We start from the raw sequence: 23,721 nt of genomic DNA, 5'->3' as shown, positions 1-23,721 counted from the left end.
GCTGCAAGGAGTTTCTGTGTGCAGGGCACTTCATGAAGACCATGGCTTTTACAGGCTATCTGGCAATGAAGTGCTGCTGGCAGCTTGTAGCAGTGTCCCTGTACCAGCGCAATAGTTCAGATGTTCAGTTGGTACATGTAAGCTGGTATAAATAACCACATTATATTTTCAAGAATTGAACCTTGGGATTTTATTTTTGGCTAGAAAGACAATTCTTCTGAAATAGGAGCCAGTGCAGTCTTTCTTGCCCCACTCCTAGTTTTCTGAAATTTAGATAAGCCACCTTCTTCAAACCTCTGGTAAATTATCAGAGATGCAAGGTCTTGACAGGTCCATAACTCTCACTTGAAATTTCCTCTTATGCCCTTGAAAATCTACAGTTAGGTCTTTATCTGTTGGTTCTCTGTGTTCTGCCTTAGACTGTGTCCTGATTTAGCTAGGATAGGGTTAATTTTCCCCAGCAGCAGTGGGGGGGAAGCTCTAGCCAGGTTATTCAATACCATGCTGAAGTCACCTCCTGGCGCCCAAGCGCGGGAGGATCTGTGAACGCGTGTGTTATGCGATCTCTCTGCTCTCACTGCTGTATCGGTAGATATCTTGCTCTGTTCATTGTTATTACTGTTACTGTTATTGTTATTGTTTGTTGTGTTGCTGTTGCACTGTTGTATTAAACCTCTCCTTATCTCAGCCCAGGGGCTTTGTATTTCACTCCCTTTGTGGGGGAGGGGCAGCGGCCGCATGGTCTTGAACCCCGGCAGGAACTAAACCACCACAAACTGCTTTGTTAATTCCTCATGCTGTACATCTCACAGGGTCTATTTAGCATTTAATTTTTTAAAAAATATGTGTTTCTCCCATAATCAATGTCTTGTTTTCAGACAATAGATGATATTTCATGTTCTTTTTCTGAAAAATATCTTTTGATGCTGCTTTTTTTCTTGTCTTTTTTTTTTTTTATTTTATGCTCAGCTCTGTTGTTACTTCATTGCAAGCTTTACATATGCAAATCTCCAGAACTAAATTGATAAACATCCTTGCCTTTTAGATATTGCAGCATCCACATGCTCTAACTGTATTTGAAGATTTTGTGTACTGGAGCGACCGCTATACTAATCGAGTAATTCGAGCCAATAAATGGCATGGAGGAAACCAGACAGTTATGATTTATAACATTCACCAGCCATTGGGGCTTGTGGCAGTCCATCCTGTAAAGCAACCTAATGGTAAGCTCAGCAAAACAACTTTGGTAATTACAAAAATAAGCCATGCAATAATGTCATGCATAGGCACTCCTGGTATCAGTCTTGTCAGCAAATGGCCTGTGTTAAAACAAGCAAATAATTCATCCTATTAACTTGCAACTGAAGGTCATTTCAGCCTGTCCAACCTGCTGAACCAGTCTGTCCAAAACTGGTGTTTAGGGAGGTAACCTAGGCAGCATGTAAGCATAATGACTAGCCCAAAAGAATAATAGGGAACTAGTATATGCCATTTTCTTGCACTTTGTTTTTGAATGTTTTTATAAGAAAATTGAAGCATTTTTGGAAAGCATTTTAATTTTAAAAATTTGTGTCTCTGGCATACCAGACTCAGTTCCGTGTATGTTAATACTATTGTTCTTTTAGACAAGATTACTGTCATCAACCTTCTCTGAAAGCCCTTTTGCATTGTTTTACTTAATGAAATAATAATAATAATAAATAACCCCCTTCATTGCATTCAAGATTCCCTCTGAGATCATGTGCAGGTAATCTTTTGCAGCTGAAAGACTGTAAAAAAAAATTTTTTTTTGGTTCTTTGTTAGGTAAAGTTATCTTCCAAATCAGACTTTTCGTCGTTTCATGGCATGACTTTAAGAGTGGGAAATATATTGACATGAACGTTGTCTTTCATTTTCTGCTATATTTCTTGTGTATGGAATGTTTCTTATTAATAAATATTACAATTACTTTTCTTTTTACCTTGAAAACTTTCATACAGGGGAGGGCAGAGACTGTAAGACTCTAGTAATTTCAGTGCTATATTTGTTTTGGAACAAAACCTTCCTCAATCATGTTCAGAGCTAAAGCCACTTAGCATGCTCACTGCAAATTGTTTAGTCACCAGAGGTTGCCATTAATTTGTACATCATAGTTCTGGTTTAAGAGGTTTTATTTTGCAAACCAGGGTTTAAAAAACTTTCTACCACTGGTGGAGAAAATTGTTTACTTTTCTTCATTGTATTAAATTAGTACATTTTGTGATTTTTTTTTTTTATGTGGCCAGACAGAGAAGAAGGAAATAAAGCACTTGCAAAATAGCAAAACATGCTGATGTTTACAAATGAAGAAATAATTATTTGCTGATTGAAATTCAAGATGCAGTATTAAAACTGTCATCCACTCTCCTTTTTTGTAAATCATTAGGTCTTACACCAACTAGAGTTTAGATTTGTTATGCTGATAGGATGAATAATTTTCTTACAGTTTGAGTTCTGAGTTTATGCTGTTGTTTTATTGTTGTCTTGTTATTTTATTTTCAGTTCTTGTTAGGAACAACTGTGTTGTTTCCTGGAACTTCCAGGCCTGCTGCAATTGCTAAGGATATACTCAAAATCTGATTTTAATTTTCTTATAAAGATGGCTCATCCTGAGAAATCCTCTTTAGTAGCAAGTTTGTGGAAGTAATCTAAATGGTTGAATTTTAGTGTATAATAATAATAATAGCAATCAGTAGAGACCTTCTTCACTGTCTTTTTTACATTTTACAAGCTCAGACTGACAGTTTCAAAGTGATCCAAGAAATTATGCATTGAACTCCCACTACCTTTGAATGAGATGTAGGCAACTTTAGTTTTCTCCAAGAAACTTCAGTAAATAATTTAAATCCCCCATCTAGAAAGGTTATAATGATTAAAGACTGAAAATTCCTCAGGCCTCCTGGTGCAGGTAAGAAAAGTTTGAAAAGAGTTTGAAAGATTTTCTGTGATGCAGAAAAATTGAAAAAGACCCCTGTGATAGTAGCACTGATTTCACATGAAAAATTATATCCTATTACAAGTGTATTGTATTGCTTGTGGTTCTTGGAAATAATTTTTTAATTTTAAGAAAATAGCAAAACTCATTAAGTGCTGGGTTGATATTATCAGTAGCAATGAGATTGAATATTCTTTCCAGTCGCTAATGTTCTTACAGTTGCTAATACTTTCTTTTTTCTTATCAGGTATCAATTCTTGTGCATCGTCCCCCTGTAGCCACCTCTGCTTGCTTTCTTCATCAGGACCGCTTTTTTTTTCCTGTGCTTGTCCTTCAGGATGGATGCTTTCTCCTGATAACAGGAACTGCATGAGAGGTAGGGCACTAATAAGGAGAGATGAAAAAAAAACACCTGACACTGTCAAATCCATCCATTTGTCAGGCAAAAAGCATACTTCATATTTGTGAGCTGGTGCTCATGAAATCAAAATCTGGGGCCATTCCAGGCAGACTTCATTTAGGATGCATGGAATGTACTTGGCCTAAAGGTTTGGAGCCAGGTTCTGGAAGGAACTCAGAGATTCAGATGCTTCATCATTTGGGGTAAATGGATGAACTCTTTTTTTTTTTTTTTTTTTTTTTCCCCCACTTTAAATAAGCCACGTTTTAAAATTTCTCGACACATTGAATGTTTTGCTGTTGGAATACATCTGGAAGGAACTTAGTATCAGTTAAAAATGAAAACATACTCTGGCAGAATGTTGTCCTTCTTATTATAAATATTCAGCCTGAAAACCTGTTTTTAAGAGTTGCAATTGTAAGAAAGTCAGCATGCAGGACTAGAAGTGACTTTCTTGGTCACTCAAATCTGTTTCCTTCTTGTCCTTGACTACCATATCATATGTCTCCTTTCACCAGTCAAGCTCCAGTTTAAGATGAATTTAGTTTCTTGCCCCTAAAACTCACTGAACCTCACAATTTTGATATTTGGAAACCTTCTGATTTTCTGTTCAAATACAGTCTTTCCCCAGTTTATACTCATTTCTTATGCCATTTTTGTTCATTAGGGTAAATAACATCAGTAGTTCTTCATTCCTGGTATATATTCTGTTGTATAAATTTGAAGCAACTATCACTTTCTTTCTCAGCCTGTATTTTGCTAAGAAGTAAGTCACAATCTTCTGGTTCCATCTGATCAGGAGAGATGCTCTCCCTGTTCCTCACCACTCTCTTCAGCCTGTCTGAAATAATGCATTTTGGAATTCAGATAAAAATTTCACAGCTTAATCTTTTTCCCTCCCCAGTATAAAAAATTAGTATGCCAAATGCAGGAGGTCTAGAAACACAGCCTAAAATGACAGATGCTACAGGTGATGCAGCTGTATCAGAGAGAACCTTTGCAAACAAAACTTCATATCAAAAAGTACCACTGAACTTTCTTTGAACAGTCCACAGACCTCAATGATTTGTAAAAATATTTTAGCCAAATAATTAAAAAAAAAAAGTCATAAAAGTTCAAATTACTGGCAGGAGGTTTGTGACCAGAAATTTGACCAGATTAATTTTGTCAGATGAAGCATTCATTATTAATTTTTCCATCAGTTGTACAGATATAAAGTGTGCTTTGGTGCCTTCCTAATAAGGAAGCTTCAAATCACTGAAATTTATGTAGAAATTATCTTTGGGATGAGCTAACACTAGAAATCTCTTGTCAGTCATAAGACCCTTTTAAAACTATGTAAATTTTAAAAGCCAGGTCACACTCTTTTCCTGCTTGATACTTAGAAGTGTGTTCTGTAAAGAGCTGTATGCATTCATGTTTTTCTTAGCAGTAAGAGCATTACCAATTTATACAATCTGAAATGAAGTGCAAGTTTGTTTAATCTCTTAAAAAGAGAGTTTCTTTTAGAAACCTGTACTGGTTTTAGTATGTGCAGGCTTATAGAGGGAGTATGATGAAAGAAATGGAACATGGCAGTGATGAAGCACATGCATGTGTGGAGGTTGACCCAGTTCTGCCACTGAATCAAGCTATTCATAATTCTTATCTTTATTTCCCACGTGTTGCAAAGTTCCCTGTGTCTACTTAGGTACAGCTGTGACCCTTTTATAAATTACATAATTGCTCAATATAAATTGTGTAAGAAAGTAATAGAAATATCCTTCTGTGAAGCACAATTCTTTTAAACTATGGGCTTATTTTTTCTTTTTAGATTGAATTTATACATTTAAAATGGTATGTAAAAAACATCTATAGATTCTGGGAACTTTTTAAAATGTATTTGCTGAAGGTCAACACATCAGAAAAAGTTACTTAAAAATATGCTGATTCCTGTCATGGTAAAAGGTTTTAATTATTGCTGATGATAACAAAGAAATAGACATTTGTCATTTCTTTTATAATATTTACTATTATCCTCATCCTTGCTGTCATTGTTTACTTTAATAGGCCAGCACAAACTTTCAGAGGAAATATTAAACTGAGCTGCATGCATTTGGTTGCCTGGTGTCTCTGCAAAACAATGATATTGCTGATCTCTGCCTAGTTCGCATATCAAATGCTGCTAACTTCATGTTGATGGAAAGGCATTGATTCTAGGATTGCACTATTTCTAGTTTTACATAAGATGAAGAATGCTAATATTATAAGATTGCCTTTGCACTTATTTTACTTTAAACTGCATTTCAGGTTGATGTTAAAGATGGTAATGTAGCGAGCTGGCATGGAAACAAAGCAAGGACCCTGTATATTAAAATATTGTATTAATATGGTAAATTTGCATATTTAATATAACAGTACATGAATTTTATATGGATTATCATTTTTCATGTAAACCTGTGTTAAGTTTAAATATTGCAGAAGTTATATTAATGTCTGATGAAACTACACAGATTTAAGATCTGTATAGCTCAGCAAATTTGCTCTGTTGTCCATTATACGAATGAGAAATAATCATTTGCATAGGTCTTAAAATTAAATGAAGTAATCAGCAAAAAATTTTCTGTAGAATATAGTTGGTTTAAATGAGACTGTTGAACTTGTAAAATGCAAACAGTCTAGCCTAGAGAATTCACATATCTGTATTTCAGCAAGATTCAGTAGTGTTGTGTACAGTTAGAAAGGGAATGATGACTCCAGGGTCTTGTATGCATTGGAACAATTTCACATGAATTTAGCTGTTCTTTGCAAATGTTTTATAGAAGAACTCTGGCATGCCACATTCTTAAGGGGGAAAAAAAAAAATGGAAGAAGTCCAAGAATTTCACAGGCAGAGATATGCCTTCAGGCAATTATTTGCCAAAATGTGATTTTTGTGCTGAGACAAACGATATCTAAGCTTATGTCAAATTTGAGAAATAGTTCCAGCTTGCCAGAGAGATGTATGGAGAATAATTTTTGAGATGTGCAATGATGCTGTGATTTGTGGTTTTTCATGTCAAAATTTTCACTGCAAAATTTATATAAATGTATTAAGCAGCCAGTGAAGAAAATCAAAACAAAACAAGTCTTTGATCTATAAGAGGAAATGGGTTACACTACCCTCTGTGCAGCAGCAGCTCAGTTTCCTATCAAGTGGTAGCTTGTGCCTATGGAGAGAAGGGTCTAGAATTTGTTCTCCAAAGGCAAAAGCACAAGGAAGGGGGGAATTAGTGTTCAGGAGATTCTCTTCCCCTGCTTCCTAGTAGATGAGAAATGAAGTTGCTGACTCACACTCTACAGGTCTCCAGTGCATTTTCTCAGATCACCTGACTAGATGTCCTTTGTTAATAAGATTTAAACGTAAGGGTACAAGTTTACCTAAAAGTAAATATACCACAACAGAGTGTGTCTACTCCCTTGGAGATAAAACAAGAAAACACAGTACTGCAGTTATATTGAATAATAAAGATCAGCAATTGCTGCTGTGACATGTACCTTGCTTGTGAGGCCTTCTCATTAGGTGTTAGAACCCATCTCAGGCATGTCCTGGAGAGCCCTCAGAGATTTGTCCTGCTGGTTGCCACTCTCAGAGATTTGAAAAAGTTACTCGGAGCAGCTGCGTGAATATTCTTCTTCCCTTGGCCAGCAATGAGTGATCCTGCTTTATTTAATTCCTCCTTCTCAGAATTTGCTTGCACATGCATTGTGATTGCACAGGACTGAAACTTTAAATGTTACAATAATTAAAATAATGGATAACCTCACTCCTAGTGAGGGAACAAACTTATCGGTAAGCGGTTGCAAAACATCACTGGTGACATTCAGCCATTCTCAGCTTCAGGGAACTTATGGGTGGGAGAGGGGAGGCATATCATAGTGCCATTTTTGTGATCAGAAACAACTCTGAATTACATTATATGTTTTCACAGTTGAACACCCTTTCCTTATTGCTGTAAGAGATAATATAATTTATGGAATTTCTCTGAACCCTGAGGAGAAAACAAATGATGCTATGGTTCCAATAGCAGGAGTTCAGAATGGTGTTGATGTTGACTTTGATGACTCCGAACAGATGATTTATTGGGTTGAAAATCCGGTAAGTTAGTATTTGTGTTCAAAGTGTGCACTAAAATAAGACTTTTTATTTTAAAATAATGTTTTTGACTGAAATATATTAGCATTGCAGGTAAGAATTTTGATAAATATAATTGAAAGGAATGAAAGGGGTTTTTTTGGTATTTTGGGGTTTTTTTTTTGCCCCCTAGGATAAGATAAAGAAGCTTTATCTCTTTTGTAAATTAGATTTCATCTTTGTCAACTGAAATATTTGATCAGTGCTATTTCTGCTTCAGCTAGACACATGAACATGAAATATCAGAAAGCATTGACAGAACCATACTCTCAGCCCCCATTTGCTGTAGTCCACTCTTTCTCCTCTCTCTTGACTTAGGTCTTAATTCTCAAACACAGCCAGAACAGTTCTCCATGGGAGCTGTACATTGAACACAGTGGCACTAAAAATTAGAATGAAAATACATGCATCTAGTCTGAGCACTTAATGAAGTCACATAGTAGAGGGTCATCTTTTTCTTTAAACAGTAGAAAATGGTTCCAAAGTCACAACAATTTCCAGGTGGCCCATATGGGGCTTATAGATCTAAAAAATAATTTGAACTAGTTTTTAATAGTTGATTATAATTGTTTGACTAAGCATTTTTAATGCTTGTTCTGAACTAAGAAACGATATGTGTTCCCTAAAGCTGACGCCACAAAAAAATTCCCAATTTTTGCAGGATGGAGACTTAAAAAAACCCAAACCTGTGACAGTCTGGGAGATGTATGTGGTAGGGAAACTGCTGATTCAGCAATATGTGTTCACTCTTGGAAACTTAAAAGCAATTATTTTTTCAAGAAAAGCAGTGCTTAGGTCCTGGAAAAATGTAATTGTAGATAAGGAGACTTCCATAGTTGTGTTTTACAGAAACAATTCATACTAACTTGTTACCTTTCTTTCACACAAGATTTATGGGTTTTTTTCGCTACCCAGTTCCCTTACATTTTGCAGGTTTGAAGTAAAAATAAGTTTAAAAGTCACTCATTTTAAAGCCTTTTCTGTGTCACTCATAATTTATTTAATTATTTATTCTTTTAAAGTTAGAATACTTAGTTCCCAGGAAGTATTTAAAAAGACCTATTTAAGCAAACCTTTGCCCAGGGAACTAGATAAATACTCAGGAATCTATTTGAACTGCCTTGCAGTCTGAAAAAATGTTCTTGACAAATCTCAGCCAGCAGATACAGCTGACATTCACAAGAGGTTGAACAGTTCTGTAGGTCATGGGCTGATACATCCATTAACAGAGCTGACAAGTGAGATGCCAGGTGACTCTGCAGGTTGAGTGTGGATGAGTGCTGTATTTCAGCTGGGTATTGAGCTGTAAGTTATAAGTTATTATTTCAATTGTTACCCTTACGAAGAAACCTGCAAGGATAATTAGTCTTGATTCTTGCTGTTACAGTTTACAAAAAATGTGGTGGTTCTTAAATATTTATGCATGGAGAGAACACTATTTTCGTTTACTAGATTTCAGGTATATTTAAGATGGTTAAATGGGGTATCCTGGTAAAAATCTTTTGATAATGAAATACAAATTACAGAGTGTGACTGTATATAGCTTAAATATATACAGTTCAACCTTATAAAATATAGTAGTTTTATTTCTGTCAATCAGGTTTTGGTTGGTGAACAGTAATGCCTCTCCACACTAGATAATTATGATTTACAATAATATTTTAACCATGTTTATGCATTGACCATATACAAATACATTTCCCTCTACTGGATTTTCATTTTCCTAAGAAAAGATTGTAATATAAAGTAAGTGCTCATGTGGTTGGAATAGAACGGTGTTTTCTGCTCTTGACATTTTTTCACTTTTGTTATCTTTTTTCCCAAGGGTGAAATTCACAGAGTGAGGTCAGATGGAGCCAACAGGACAGTTTTTGCTCCAGCAGCTGTTATTGGTGCTCCTATTGGTCTGGCATTGGACTGGATATCTGCAAACCTGTATTACAGTAACCCAGGGACACAGTCAATTGAGGTAGTTATTTAAGAGGGATAATTGGAAAGTAAGAGCCCAGAATTTTCACTACAATGTATACACAGTGAAATTAGTAATACTTTTTTTAGTGAAAAACTGAAATCAGATTTATTTTAAAATGCAAACAATCTGTAGAAAAATACTTTACAAACTTGAAGATACAAACCTAAATGTGAGCATAGTCAAAAAGATTGAAAGCACTATATATCCTGGGAACTTTGTGCATAGATTTCCTCCCCGCCTGCCTCCCTTCAAGTCATTAGGCTTCTGTTGTTTGACACACAACCTCTCTGATCACTAGAGTTACTATTATTATTACCGTTCTCACTTGAAATCAGTTATCCCAATGCAGTGCCTCTCACAGTAAAGGAATATTGCCATCAAATGCAGTAAGATCCACTCCCAAGTGCTTTGGTATCATATTATGTAGCTTTCTGGAGACTAGCGGTCTGATGGTGTGTGAAGGATAAAAATGCTACTTAGTATAGGGAAATAGAGGATAAGCAATATGTAATAATACAGTAATTACTGTGAATAAGCCCACTAATGTTCTTGTTTCAAAATATGAATACATACTATTAAATTAAAAGGCAACTAATTTAAACAAATAAAATTGAATACTTTCTAAATCAGCATTCCATCAACCTGTTCAACCTGTAATATTTCAAGATCTTATGGAAGCTGAAGGATTAACTATTTTTATACCTAGGATGCTTAGTTGTTAACACAAGCAGGTTCTGAGCTGCAAGCAGCTCATTCAAAGGGTGCATGTTAGAGAAGGGAGATGGTTAGAGTACAGAAAAATGTGCTTTCTCTTCATAGTATTTGAGAGAGTCTTCTGCAATTTCAGCTCCCTATGGATTTAGGCTTCCTTCCTTTAATTTGAAAATCTATCATAAGTTCTATATTACATGCTCTGATGAGTTCAATGTTTGCATAGGTCCTGAAGCTGCATGGTGACGTAATGTACAGGAAAACACTGATTACCAATGATGGCACCTCTCTGGGAGCTGGCACACCGATTGGTTTGACAGTTGATCCAGCAAGAGGGTAAATTTCCAAAATTGCTGTTGTCTTTGCACACGACTATATTTTCCACATTTTTCTTGATTTTTAGGGTCTTCAGCTTCCATCCTGGATTTGACATGGTTTTGTTTTTTTCATATTTGTGCAGAATTTATTTACCTTTTTTAAGCCCTGGAAAATTGTTTCATGTCTTCATAAACTGTTGCATAGATATTCATTCTCCTTAACTTACCATATAATTATATGGTATTTTTTTTAATTAAAAAGGATCTCAGAATATTATGATTGTGAAAAAAATGGGAACCGAGAGTAAACAGAACTCTAAAGTCTTTCTTTATAATGTCTTGTGATGGCTCTCTTGAGGCCTATCTATTGTAGAAAGACACACTACATGGGAAGACTGTCACATGTTAAATAGCACACCACTAAATACAATTTTACTACTTTCTCCCCAAAAGAGCTGTAATTTGCTTTTTTCCAACAGAGTACTCAAAATTGCAATATGATGCCTTCAAAAAAAAAAACCAAACCAAAACCACAGTGTCCATAGGACCATATTAATAATGAGACAGTTCTGCTGGTGACTTGGCAGGCTTTCAGATGAATTGATGCCTGACTTTTTGTCCCTAGCCGTGAGTCTGGCAGCCATGTGCCCTAGGTGTTCTTCAGCAACTGAGGCCAAAGTGGTGCACGTATTCCCCAGAGCCAGATAATGGAATTCTGTTTCATATAGATTTTTTTTTTAACTTGTAGTTTTAATTCCAAATTGGAACCAAACTCACTACTGAAACCTTGCAGCCATGTGTGAAAAAAAAAAAAATTAAAAATTACTCTTCTGCTTTCTTGTCCTAATACTCTACTGAGTTTACCTGCTGATGGTGTTGTGGGATGATACGAGGGAGTTTATGGATTTCTAAAAATTACTTAATAGGCATTGTTCTCTTTTCCAAGAGAAACAGGCATTTTTCTTTTTCAAGAGAACAAGATTTTTTCTCTTTTTTCAAGCAAGATCTCTTTTTCATTGTGGCCTGGTTCAAAGTGATCTCTGTTCAGCATGTACTGAAGTATTTGGCTGACGAAGGAGATGGATTTAAGCATATGCCAAGTGACTCTGGTCCATTGATGTCTGTTACCAGCTTTGCTAACAGATGTGATAATTTGTGTTACAGGAAGCTGTACTGGACAGACCAAGGAACTGACACTGGAGTCCCAGCAAAGATTGCCAGTGCAAACATGGATGGATCAGGCATACAAACTCTCTTCACTGGCAACCTTGACCATGTAGAGTTCATTACCATTGACATTAAGGAACAAAAATTGTACTGGGCTGTCACAAGCACAGGAGTGGTAAGAGATATTTTTTTAAGAATAGCTTTTTTACCTGTTCCGCTATCTCTGCATCTGTGGTTCACATGAGTAATTCAGTTACTGGGAGCTGCCAGATTGAGCAAAATCCAAATAACCGTTGTTACTAATTACCATTAAAAATATATGATGAATTTGAATGAAAACCCAAAAATCATTATCGGAATCCTGCTGACCCTTTCCTTCCTACCTTGTACATAAAGATCTCATGCATGAAGAGTTTTTGGCAGCATATGTTGCATTTTAATTTTGTATTGTAACCTTGAACTTCTATTATAAAAAATGTAATATTAAGCTTTAAACTGATTTCTTAGATTGAGAAAGGCAATGTGGATGGTACAAATCGTGTGACTCTGGTGGTTCATCTTTCTCATCCATGGGGAATTGCTGTGTATGATACCTTTCTGTACTATACTGATCGAGATTATGAAGTTATTGAACGAGTTGACAAGTCCACTGGAGCAAACAAAGTAGTACTGAGAGATAATGTCCCAAGACTGAAGTGCCTACGTGTGTATTACAGAGACAGTGAGTATTTGCTAAAGAGGTGTTTCAGGATATCCAACTTGTGGAAACTTGAACTTCCCTCAGACAGAATGCATACTCTTTCAAAGGAAATGGTTGATTTAGGCTTTCAGGAAAAGTGTCAGAAGCATTTTACCTGGTTTTGGTAAAGAGATATTCTGCCTTACAGTTAAAGCATCTAATTGGCACATGTAGTTTTACTAAAATGTTATCAATGTGATATTGACTAAATAACAATTTTTTGTTACTTTGGCTTCAAATTTATATGTCAATTTTATCTGATTTTTGGCCCCATTGATCTTAGATGGAGAGAAACCAGCAAATTCATTGCTAACACTTATGGGCTAAAATGTACAGTGATTAAGATCTTTATTTTTGTCAGCTGTTTTTTAATACTATTGCAAGTATATGAATTTGGTTATATATCCGTGGGAATTTGTGAAGTTCAGATTTTTGTCTTGCCATGTGTGTCTTTCACAGATTCTGCTGGTTCCTCAAATGGCTGCAGTAATAATATTGGAGTTTGCCAACAGCTTTGCCTGCCTGTACCTGGGGGATTATTCTCCTGTGCCTGTGCTACTGGCTTTCAGCTAAATCCTGATAACAGAACCTGTTCCCCGTACAGTTCATTTGTAATTGTTTCTATGCTTTCTGCAATTAAAGGATTTAGTTTAGAGACATCTGATCACTCTGAAGCCATGGTACCACTGGCAGGAAGAGGTATGTGAGTATTATAGTAGGAAAAAAACCTTATAATGCCTAATATTTTGGCATTTCTTGCTGGCATAGCAGGTGTTTTAAGTAAGTTAGTTTATATGAAAGATAAATAATTATTACTTTTCAAAAATTTCAGGACGAAATGCACTTCACGTGGATGTTCACATGCCTTCTGGTTTCATTTACTGGTGTGACTTCAGTAGCACAGTTTCTTCTCAGAACGCAATACGTAAAATTAAACCTGATGGTTCTTATTTTAGAAATGTTGTTACAAATGGAATAGGACGAAATGGAATCCGTGGCATTGCAATTGACTGGGTAGCAGGTAAGCATAGCTGAATTTAGAAGAACGTTATTCTTCACAAATTGTAAAATTTTTAGGCTAACATAAGCAGATCCTAGTGGAACTATTTTGAATGGAAATCCTATGAATCTAATTTGTATGTCTGTGGACTGACTTTAAAACAAGAGGAAGTAGTGAATGGCTCCTATGTTTATATATATGTGTAAAAATAAAGTTTATCACAGCATATGTATTGCACCTTTTCTCTCATGATGCTTTCATATTTGTCTTAGGTCTCTTTTCTTGTCTGAGCCTTCATAAGTAGCTGTTATCCAGTGTACTACTATACTTTACTACCATAGTGAAAAACATGTACCAGAGAAGAGTGCACAAAAGTTGTCTGATGACAATGTTAATAAGAAAGAAGGACCCTTCATCTACCCTCAGATTGCTTTGTACAAATCCTATAAATTATAATGAAAAGTAAAGAAAACAAAGGAAACACTTTATCTTTGAACTTTAATCTCCCCACTTGCTCTTCCTGGTCCTATTTAAACATATTAGAGATTAATTAAAATATTAACTCTTCAGAAAGTGTTCATCAACTCTTAAGTGTCTGACTGTTGCCATTAATACCTTTATTTTATATGTATACACACTATATGTATGTTTTACAAAAGTTCTTCTGTTGATTGATTGGCTTGTTAGGATTAGTTTTAGAGTAGTCATCTGCTGTATACACTTAATTTAGTTACTGTATACAGTGCTATACTGCAACATGGATTTTATAGTTGTGTGTTGTAAAAGCTAAAGGGATAAGAGTATGGAAGGGCAAGCCAAAGGCTTAGATTAAAAAAAAAAAAGTACGCCTAAAGAACAACTGCAGTTAATGCACTTTTGATCTTATACCACTGATTTTCCACATGACAATCAATGAGAATTTAGAAGTTAATTGACTATTGTCAGTTTGGGTGTCGTCTTTCTAATTCTTCAAAGTGTAGGCAAGTATTTTATGCTTCCAACTACTAAGATGTTTATGGATATTCATGGTTTAGTATTTTATCAGATCGTGTTTCTCAGATGTTGATGCTATATATTAACTTTCTGTTTTGTTTTTTTCTGCCTTTTTTTTTTTCTTCTTTAAATACAGGAAATCTTTATTTTACAAATGCATTTCTGACAGAGACTTTTATAGAAATTTTGCGTTTAAACACAACTTATCGCCGTGTTCTGCTTAAAACTACCATAGATATGCCAAGGCACATAGTAGTCGACCCAAAAAACAGATACCTGTTCTGGGCAGACTATGGGCAAAATCCGAAGATCGAACGTGCATTTCTTGACTGCACCAACAGAACAGTTCTTGTGTCTGAGGGCATTGTCACACCTCGTGGGTTGGCCATAGATCACAGCAATGGCTACATTTACTGGGTGGATGATTCCTTGGATATGATTGCAAGAATTCAGCCTGATGGTGGTGATGTTGAAATTGTACGTTATGGCAGTCGCTATCCAACACCCTATGGTATCACTGTCTTTGAAAATTCTATGATTTGGGTGGATCGGAACCTGAAAAAAGTCTTCCAAGCCAGCAAGGAGCCAGGCAGTACTGATCAGCCAACAGTAATACGAGACAACATTAATTGGCTAAGGGATGTTACCATTTACAACAGTCATTTCCAGTCACGTTCACCCCTTGATGTCAACAACAATCCTTGTTTGGACAACAATGGAGGCTGTTCTCATCTGTGTTTTGCCCTGCCTGACGTGCAGACACCCAAATGTGGTTGTGCCTTTGGAACGCTAGGCAGTGATGGCAAGAGATGTTCCATTTCAACTGACGATTACCTGATTTTTGCTCTTGAGAATGCCCTCAGAAGTATTCACCTAGATCCTGAAAATCACAGTCCTCCCTTCCGCACAGTCAATGTGTTAAGAACTGCAGTGGCCCTGGATTTTGACAGCATAAACAACCGAATATATTTTACACAGAGTTATCCTTCAGGGTCAGGAAGAATCAGTTATGTTAGTATTTACTCAGGAATTGGCTCTCCAACAGTAGTTGCATCTGGTAAGTGCACTGAAATGTGATACAAAGTAATTGGGTATTGAAAAAAATGGACTGCAGCACCTACCACAAGTTCAGTGGGTATTTTTATGCTAATGGCAATGTAGACTATTTAGTTAAGATATCTTATGAAATGCTGCTTTTGACTCTTCTCAGTTTTTTCCTCTTCTGAGATTCTTATTTCATCTTGATCACAATTAAATGGAAATATAAAACTCTGTAAGTATTATTATGTGTATAAAATTATATGTAATAAATTAATATTATGGAGTGAGGGTTGATTCCTGCTACTTGGAGAATAGCAACCAGAACTTAGGTCTATGTGAAGAAAAGGTCTTTGTAACCCTGCTGCATACACTGGACTGCCTGAGTCCTAAGTATTAGTTATTCAGATTTTTAAATGGACAGATTTGCATTGATACCAAAGGCATTTCAAAGAGCTATTTGGTGTTGCCACATTATAATAGGCAAAGAGTATTGCAGTATCTCAGGAAACCATACTGAATATGTGTGTGTTTGCTTGTGTCTAAGACCTGGGGACTCCAGATGGCATAGCCTTTGACTGGATCAACAACAGAGTTTACTACAGTGACTACCTCAATCAGACTATCAGCTCAATGGCTGTGGATGGATCTAACCGCACAGTGATTGCCCGGGTTCCGCGACCAAGAGCTGTTGTATTAGATCCCTGCAGAGGGTATGTGTTGCACTTTGTATACTTTATTTTGACTGCAGGTGAAACTACAAGTTAGACTTTGACAAAGACTGACAGATACTTCCTGTTCTGAGCACTAAGTTCTAGCTGTGCATAACTGTCCTAGATCTAACTCTTTAGGTTTAAGTTTTCTAAGCTCATCTCGGCCTCAGAGATTTGAATTTTCTTCAGAGATTCTTAGAATATTTATGAATGTGTAGTGCGTGCAGCTCCACTTAGTGAGGGTGGGAGCCAGGTACTGGGAGTAAATGAGAATGATGTTCAAAGCAGGTGTTTGTCAAGAAAGTAGCCATCCTCAATTTGCAGTGTAAGGCAGAAAAACAAAGGGTATTTGTTGAAAACAAGATTTCTTCAAGAGTATCATATCATGATAATCAGGTGGTGCTGTCAAGAGATCTCTCTATTTAGAGTCTCATATGATCTTTCCTTTTTTCTGTTGTATTTTCTGAGTGCCTCAGAAGAATTCTTGTTTCAGTATCAAAACATTCCCTGAGAGGCTTGGGACATTACTGTATTATACTGTATTTCTAATTCCATTACTAATTATGTTGTATTTCAAATGAAGAAAGATATGAAAGAGATTAATTAACTTTACTGGATTCTCATGAGGGCTGGAAAAACTTTTCTGAAGTTCGCTCCTGTGGACCTCAGTGATCCCTGCTAGACGATTCCCTTGTCAGTGTGGGCCAAAATAGGGGAAGAAGTTCTTTTCCACTAGTTTTGCGCTGAACACTTCAGTGAGGGACATCAGGGTGGAAATACCCTGGAGCAGATAAAAGCTCTGTGAGCTTTATTTGCTGAAAATATAACCTTGTAATCATGTTATTCACAGGTATATGTACTGGACTGACTGGAGTTCAAATGCAAAGATAGAAAGAGCTACACTTGGAGGAAACTTCAGAACACCTATTGTGAGCACCAATTTGGTATGGCCAAATGGGCTTACCCTGGACTATGAAGAACAGCAGCTATACTGGGCTGATGCAAATCTGTATGTATTGATAACATTCTTGTTGGATTACATTTGGTTAATTTTAAAATAGATCTACTTTCCTCATTTGTTAAATCTGTTTTTCAGCATTTAAATTGAATTAGGTACTTTTTATTACAGAATGTTAAGAGTTACTTAATAGCAATGCAATGCCAAGTCTTGATATTGATGTGGAACTAATAGCAATAAGAAGTTTTGTTATGCCACATTGTAGATTTAGTCCACTGCATTATGACATTTATACCCACTGGCAGTTTGTTAATCTTGCATGCAACTCAGGACTTCTGCAAGCATCTTCTCTAACAAATACAATCCTAGTGCATGTTTTACATCATTCATTGCTCATGATTAATGCCTGCCACCTGTGAAATTTGGCATGATGTTGTTGCTGTTGCCTACCAGACAGAATTCTGCCCTTCAGTTTATGCCACCAGAATTTCTGCCATCAGCAGAAAAGTTTTTAAAAATAATTTAGTTTGTATCCATTCAAATTTACTCATGGCAAGCACAGCGCAGTTGCATGATGCCATACTTGGTGGAGCAGAGACAACCCAAAGTGTGTTCTTTCTGTTACTAAGTGGCTGGCAGCCTTGCCATGTGACCATGCACAGTGTGACTGAATAGCAAGATGCTGGGAGCTGGAGGCAAGGAACAGCCTTTATCCATGCTCATTCTTGTTCTATCTTCAACTTGCTGACAGTACCTCATCTTGTTTTGATCATTTACTTACATCTTGATGTTTTTCTGTCAAACTCTTTCTGTTCCTTTGAATAACTCCATCTATTTCTTGTTAATCCTTTTATCCTCAATGCAAATAACTTTTGAACATCCTTTATTTTCTCTTCTTTCATGCTTTATTCTTGCATAGTCTGCCTATCTCAGACAGGAATCTGTGTGGTAAAAGGAATCTCTAACATTTATCATCATTTTATAAACAATGCTTAGAAATAATGTCCTTGCATGAGTCTCTTGGCATCAGCACGTCTTCTCCTGCTTCCCCACTGACCTTTGCTGAAGTGGTCGTTAAGGGTGGGAATGGCTGAAGGGGAGAAGCAGTGACAGGGTAGCTGTGGGTCAGCAGTGCTGTCAGTGTGAGTAAGGAATAGTTTGCATACAGCCGAACATGTCTATCGCAGAACTTGGAGTTGAACCCTGATTTTCTGGGGCTCCTTGAAGTCTTGTTTGTTGGAATTTTGTTACCATCGCAAACACTATTTCTAAGGTAGAATAAAACCTGCTAGATCAACTAAAATAAATGTTTATTGTACACTATGTATTTGTGGCTATTAGATGGTATATATGTGGTGGTTATTACGTATTAGAACTGTTTTTTCCTCCTGTATTCTTATGTGAGAAACAGCAGAAAATGCATGTTTATAGTCTCATGAATTTGCTTGTACTTCCTGTTTGTGTAAATTTGGATCTGCAGAAGATAAAACTGAAATGAAAACATGTCCCATTTCATGCGACTGTTGTTTTTTCTCCTGGTACAAGAAGTCATTAATATCACACCCACTCCAAAAGTGTATTCGCTCATGAAGTTTTGCATTCATTTTTAGCTCTCAGTAGCATAGTTGTTTAAACATTTCAATTTTCAGCCTGATTATTCCCATACATTATTGTGTCAGTATTACAGAGCCACTACTCTGCATCACTACTGAAGCCAGAGATCAGAAAATTTGAGATTTTTAACTCATAACGGCACTCTACATATTGGTGCACATTACTGAAATGGTGGATACTAGTTGCTGGGCTAATTAGGGCATGGCTTTACACATAAGCTAAAAGCTTTCTTTTAGTAATTGTATTAATTTTAATATTTTTTTGGTTATTTTAGGCAGAAGATTGAGCGATGCACTCTCACTGGTACAAATCGTGAGGTAATTGTTAGCACTGCTCTGCATCCATTTGCAATGACGTTGTTTGATCAGCACATATATTGGACAGACTGGAACACACGAAGCATTTACCGAGCTAATAAATATGACGGCTCAGATCAGATTGTAATGATCATGAATCTTCCACAAAGACCAATGGATATTCATGTCTGGGCAAAAAGTAAGCAGCAGCAGTGTACCAACCCTTGCAACCAGTTCAATGGTGGCTGCAGTCACATCTGTGCACCAGGTAAGCTGTTATGCTTGATGACTGCAAGCTATTTGTGTTGCCGTATTAGAGTTCATAGTATAACAATTTTAGTCAGATGGGGACAGCTGAAATATTTCTTAGTGTTCCTAAATGTTTAATATTTATTTTATTTATAAATGCAATCAAAATGATTGCCATTCAAGGTCATGGTATTCTACTGACACACCTGAAGATTGTGTCTGATAATCCTCACAAATAAAAATTATAGATTTCTCTAATTTGAACCAAAACATTGTTTACTGGGGTTTTAACTTTTTTTTCCTCTGGGATGAGACTTGAATTGAGCTCTGCAGCATATGGTTACCTTAGGAATACATACTGATATGCTGTATACTGAACAGGTGTTTCCTGCTACATATTTAAAAAACCTTTACAGTCACTGTTTCTTTATCGCATGATATTATGAAGTCTTTCTCTAATGATTAATTTCCAAAATAAACCTTTCTACTGCCTCATTTTAAATGTTGGACAATTACTAAGAAGATAGCACAAACTGATTTCTATCCACACTGTGGGGCAGGTGTTCTTTTGAGTCAATGGGCTGCAGAAACATACTCTGTATCGTCAGCTGCATATTGGTGTGAGGCCTGAATGACATATGTATCCCACCTTGTATCTCTCCTTGTGCACATGTAAGGAGAGAGTTGTGCTTTAACAGGTCACCAGTCCAGATGGCCAGCAAACCAGAATGGCAGTATACCCCAAAGAACATACCTCGGTTACAGAGATGTTTTGTGTGTTATGGATTTTGGAAGTTATGATCCTTGACTTTGAAAAATTCATTCAGTGCCTGCTTTCATTTGTAGCATCTTAAATGCCTTTAAAAATCTGTCTTGCCTGAAAACAACTCAAACTTCTCATTAATTTTGAGAAGAGCAGCTAGTCTAGTACAAAAAGTTTTGAAAATCATGTTTTGATTTCGAGGGATAAAGCCTCAGTTGGTGTAGCTCTGATATTTGAAAGCATCAGATGCCATCTCGCTGCCACCCAAAACCTATTTGGACAACAAGCAAATACTAAGATACTCCAAGTTCTGATCTCAGTTCCTCTAGGGAGCTCTGAAATAGCTCTTGTGGGTTTTAATGGGTTTGCATATGCTTAAGTGTGGCTAAGTCACCACACTTCTATCGAAGCAGATACATCTCACAGGAGTTGTGAGAATTGCATTGCATTTTCCAGTGTCACAGCTGTGAACAGTTTCATAGAACCCTATCTAAAGCATAAATGTTAAATTTGTTTCATTTTTTGTCTCCTCTTTTTTTTTTTTTTTAAACTATCCAACATAAATTTAGGTCCAGCTGGTGCAGAATGTCAGTGCCCCTCTGAAGGTCGCTGGTATTTAGCAAATAATAACAAGCACTGTATTGTGGATAATGGTACCAGGTGTGATACCGGTTTCTTCACATGCCTTAATGGGCAATGTATCTCTGAGCGATGGAAATGCGACAATGACAATGATTGTGGCGATGGCAGTGATGAATTGGAAAGTGTGTGTGGTAAGCATTTAAAATAACTACCTGAGATAGTGATGTAGACTCTTGCCTGTACTGTATTTTCGATCACTTTTATGGCTTTATGATCATGGATCTAATGGTTGTTGTTTGGAAACGATCCCTTGCTTGCTCACAGATTTGAGGTCTGAATGGCTACTGATTTGCTCTAGAATCCCAAAGCACTATAATATTGAATTTTTTATCATGTATAGCAAATTTCTGCTTTGTTTAATTCAAATATGTATTTTACTTTTCATGCAGTCCGTTTTGCAGCTGTGTTTGCCCTGGCAGGTAAAAATATTGTGATTTTACTTGTTAATTTGTCAGAGAACTTAGATTATGTATTATCCATGTATATTTTTTTAATTTTTTTTTTTTATTTCCTGCAGCTTTCCATACTTGTCAACCAACAGCTTTTACCTGTGGTAATGGGCGATGCGTACCCTATCATTACCGCTGTGATCACTACAATGACTGTGGAGATAACAGTGATGAGGTTGGCTGCTTGTTCCGAACTTGTGACTCCCACACAGAATTTACTTGCAATAATGGAAGGTGTATATCTCTTCAGTACGTCTGCAATGGAGTAAACAACTGTTACGATAATGGCACATCTGATGAGAGAAATTGCCGTAAGTTTATCCTAATTACCTAGTGCCTATTTGAGTCTGACTCTTTAGACCAAAGAAGAGGCAAATGTTTTTGTGTGTGAAGAATTATGACAAAATCAGCTAAGAGGATAAAAGATTTCTTTATTTACATTACAGATTCTGCTCTGTGTTATTTAAAGCAAATAAAATTGTTAAAAGATATTCTGGAGTACCCTAAGGTATTACTTGATAACTATTGCTTTAAATAGTCTGTCTTGATGCAACAAATGTTCATGCAGTGCTTAATTTTAGGTCTTGTGAGTAATCCCGTGGATTTAAAAAAGATTATTTCAGATGACTTGGATGGAGGACTTATATTTTTGCAGGATTAGCCTGAAGTTTGAGAGTTAGCTTAATCATCAGGAATGTATATTGTCACTCTTATACAGACATAGTTTATATTTATTCTGTTTCAAATTATATGCCTTAGCTCTCAATAAGTTACCAGTTATTGTTGTTTTCCTTAAGATGTAAACTGTGATTAGTTCAATATTGACTACTATTGCAGTTAATCAAACAAATCATGTCTTTGCACTAAGATTACATTCTTCAGTGGAAAACATATCTGGAGTTAGAGAAATTGATGAAAATGTATTTAGAGATTTTTTTTTAAAATATTTTTATGTGCACACTGATTTTTTTTTTTTTGAAACATATTATTTGTGACAATTTTTTTGTTCTCCGTGAAATCTGAATATTTAAAATACCTGGTCTGTTAGTCATTTGTAGTTGGCCTGATGATTCATACCATACTATCTGGTGGCAAGCGCAGGCATTATGGTTTCAATACATGTCAATTTACATTCCCTAACCCTCAAGTATTGGCCTGTGTTTCTTTGGTCGTGGTTTTTTTCAGGATTTTTGTCAATAAAAGCAATTGTCTAATTGTTTCCATATAACACGAGCAGTATGAGTGCACTTTAGTGAGTGACATGGGACTCTTTTTAACAATACTGTGTATCTTTGAGATACAGTGTAACGGTGTTAAAAAAAGCGCTAAAGAACTTTTGCTTTTTTTTCCCTCCCTCCTTAAAGCGGAGCGTACTTGCCAGTCTGGTTTTACAAAATGTCAAAGCACAAATATTTGCATTCCTCGAACGTATTTGTGTGATGGTGATAACGACTGTGGAGATATGAGTGATGAGAGCCCTACTCACTGTGGTAAGTTAATAGGGCCTCGATTGCTTTTCTTGTACTTCAGTAATTTATTCCACTGCTCTTCACCTTTGACGTAACTCCAACTGTTCTCAAAACATCTACTCTTGTAATACTGAAGAGTTTAAGGTATGTGCATTGTATTATTAGCTCTCAGTTATCTAAATCATGCTTTTATCTAAGAAAAAAGATCATAATTTTTTTCAGCATTTGTATACAGCACTTTGAGGGATCATTCCTTTTGCTTATTCTGCTCTCTATCCTTTATGGTTTTACAAAGTAATTGGCACTTAAGTATTATAGCAAGTTGGCTTTTTCTGGAATTTTAACATTAGAATATTTTTCCTTCTAATCAAATGAAATTGTATACAGTCTCAAATGTAATTTCTTTTAGTTCTTTCATGTAGCTATAGATGCCTTAGGGTATGATCTATTACTTGTTGTAGCTTCCAGTTAGTGTATAAAAGTGTCTAGTTCTCAATCAGCCTTAATTACAAACCAGCTTATCTTTGCTAGTACAGACATTTGTATTAGGTAGCAGTTGGGTAGTACTTTTCCCATATAAAATGTTTTGGATCAGTTTATAAAACATAATGTATATTTTCAGATAATAATTTATTTTTAGTATTGCTTGAGTGGATTATTTTTGCTTTCACTAGTTTTCCTAAAGGTACCTGCCTTGAATTACCTATGCCACAATTTTTCTAAAATATGAATTCAATTTTTCTAGCCAGAATGTGGCCACTTTTATCTATGGACCCCTACATGTCAAAAATTGTGGCTATATATACAGACATTAGTGAGTCTTGTGCTGCTCATGAAAGGTGTGCTTTGTCCCTTCTACTGTTTATGTCCTGGCAGCACTGCTGAGTTACTTAAATTGAGAAGTGGTGAAGGGCAAGAAAGAGAGAGAGAGAGGGAGAAAGGGAGATGAAAGAAGCCCCAACATAATGAACAATATGTTAATTGCCTTTGATTTCCATCATTAAAGGCACATAGAGCAAGTTAAAGGGCCAGATGGGGTCCTTTTTGGTATCTTGAAACCATCAGAGGGTACAGGGAAGTATCAGTAACTACTGAAGAAATTATCAAACCTGCTATACATGCCA

At 36.2% G+C, this 23,721-nt stretch overlaps 1 protein-coding gene across 1 annotated transcript in view; it reads left to right on the top strand.

Moving 5' to 3' along the window:
- Positions 1 to 23,721, top strand: part of LRP2 (LDL receptor related protein 2) — a 127,095-nt gene that overhangs the window by 61,429 nt on the left and 41,945 nt on the right. Inside the window, exons 30-45 of the mRNA XM_074829033.1 lie at positions 1,046 to 1,223; positions 3,202 to 3,330; positions 7,305 to 7,471; positions 9,333 to 9,476; positions 10,417 to 10,526; positions 11,672 to 11,849; positions 12,182 to 12,395; positions 12,873 to 13,112; positions 13,246 to 13,434; positions 14,543 to 15,463; positions 15,992 to 16,157; positions 17,008 to 17,166; positions 19,004 to 19,293; positions 20,607 to 20,810; positions 21,197 to 21,439; positions 22,493 to 22,618. Of these exons, the coding sequence (XP_074685134.1) occupies positions 1,046 to 1,223; positions 3,202 to 3,330; positions 7,305 to 7,471; positions 9,333 to 9,476; positions 10,417 to 10,526; positions 11,672 to 11,849; positions 12,182 to 12,395; positions 12,873 to 13,112; positions 13,246 to 13,434; positions 14,543 to 15,463; positions 15,992 to 16,157; positions 17,008 to 17,166; positions 19,004 to 19,293; positions 20,607 to 20,810; positions 21,197 to 21,439; positions 22,493 to 22,618 (3,658 nt within the window). The remainder of the gene's footprint in view (positions 1 to 1,045; positions 1,224 to 3,201; positions 3,331 to 7,304; positions 7,472 to 9,332; positions 9,477 to 10,416; positions 10,527 to 11,671; positions 11,850 to 12,181; positions 12,396 to 12,872; positions 13,113 to 13,245; positions 13,435 to 14,542; positions 15,464 to 15,991; positions 16,158 to 17,007; positions 17,167 to 19,003; positions 19,294 to 20,606; positions 20,811 to 21,196; positions 21,440 to 22,492; positions 22,619 to 23,721) is intronic.

The sequence above is a fragment of the Strix aluco genome, chromosome 6 (genome assembly GCF_031877795.1).
Source record: "Strix aluco isolate bStrAlu1 chromosome 6, bStrAlu1.hap1, whole genome shotgun sequence".
NCBI classification, from domain to species: domain Eukaryota; kingdom Metazoa; phylum Chordata; class Aves; order Strigiformes; family Strigidae; genus Strix; species Strix aluco.
The sequence above is the reverse complement of the archived record's forward strand: the minus strand, read 5'-3'. Positions and strand labels throughout refer to the sequence as shown.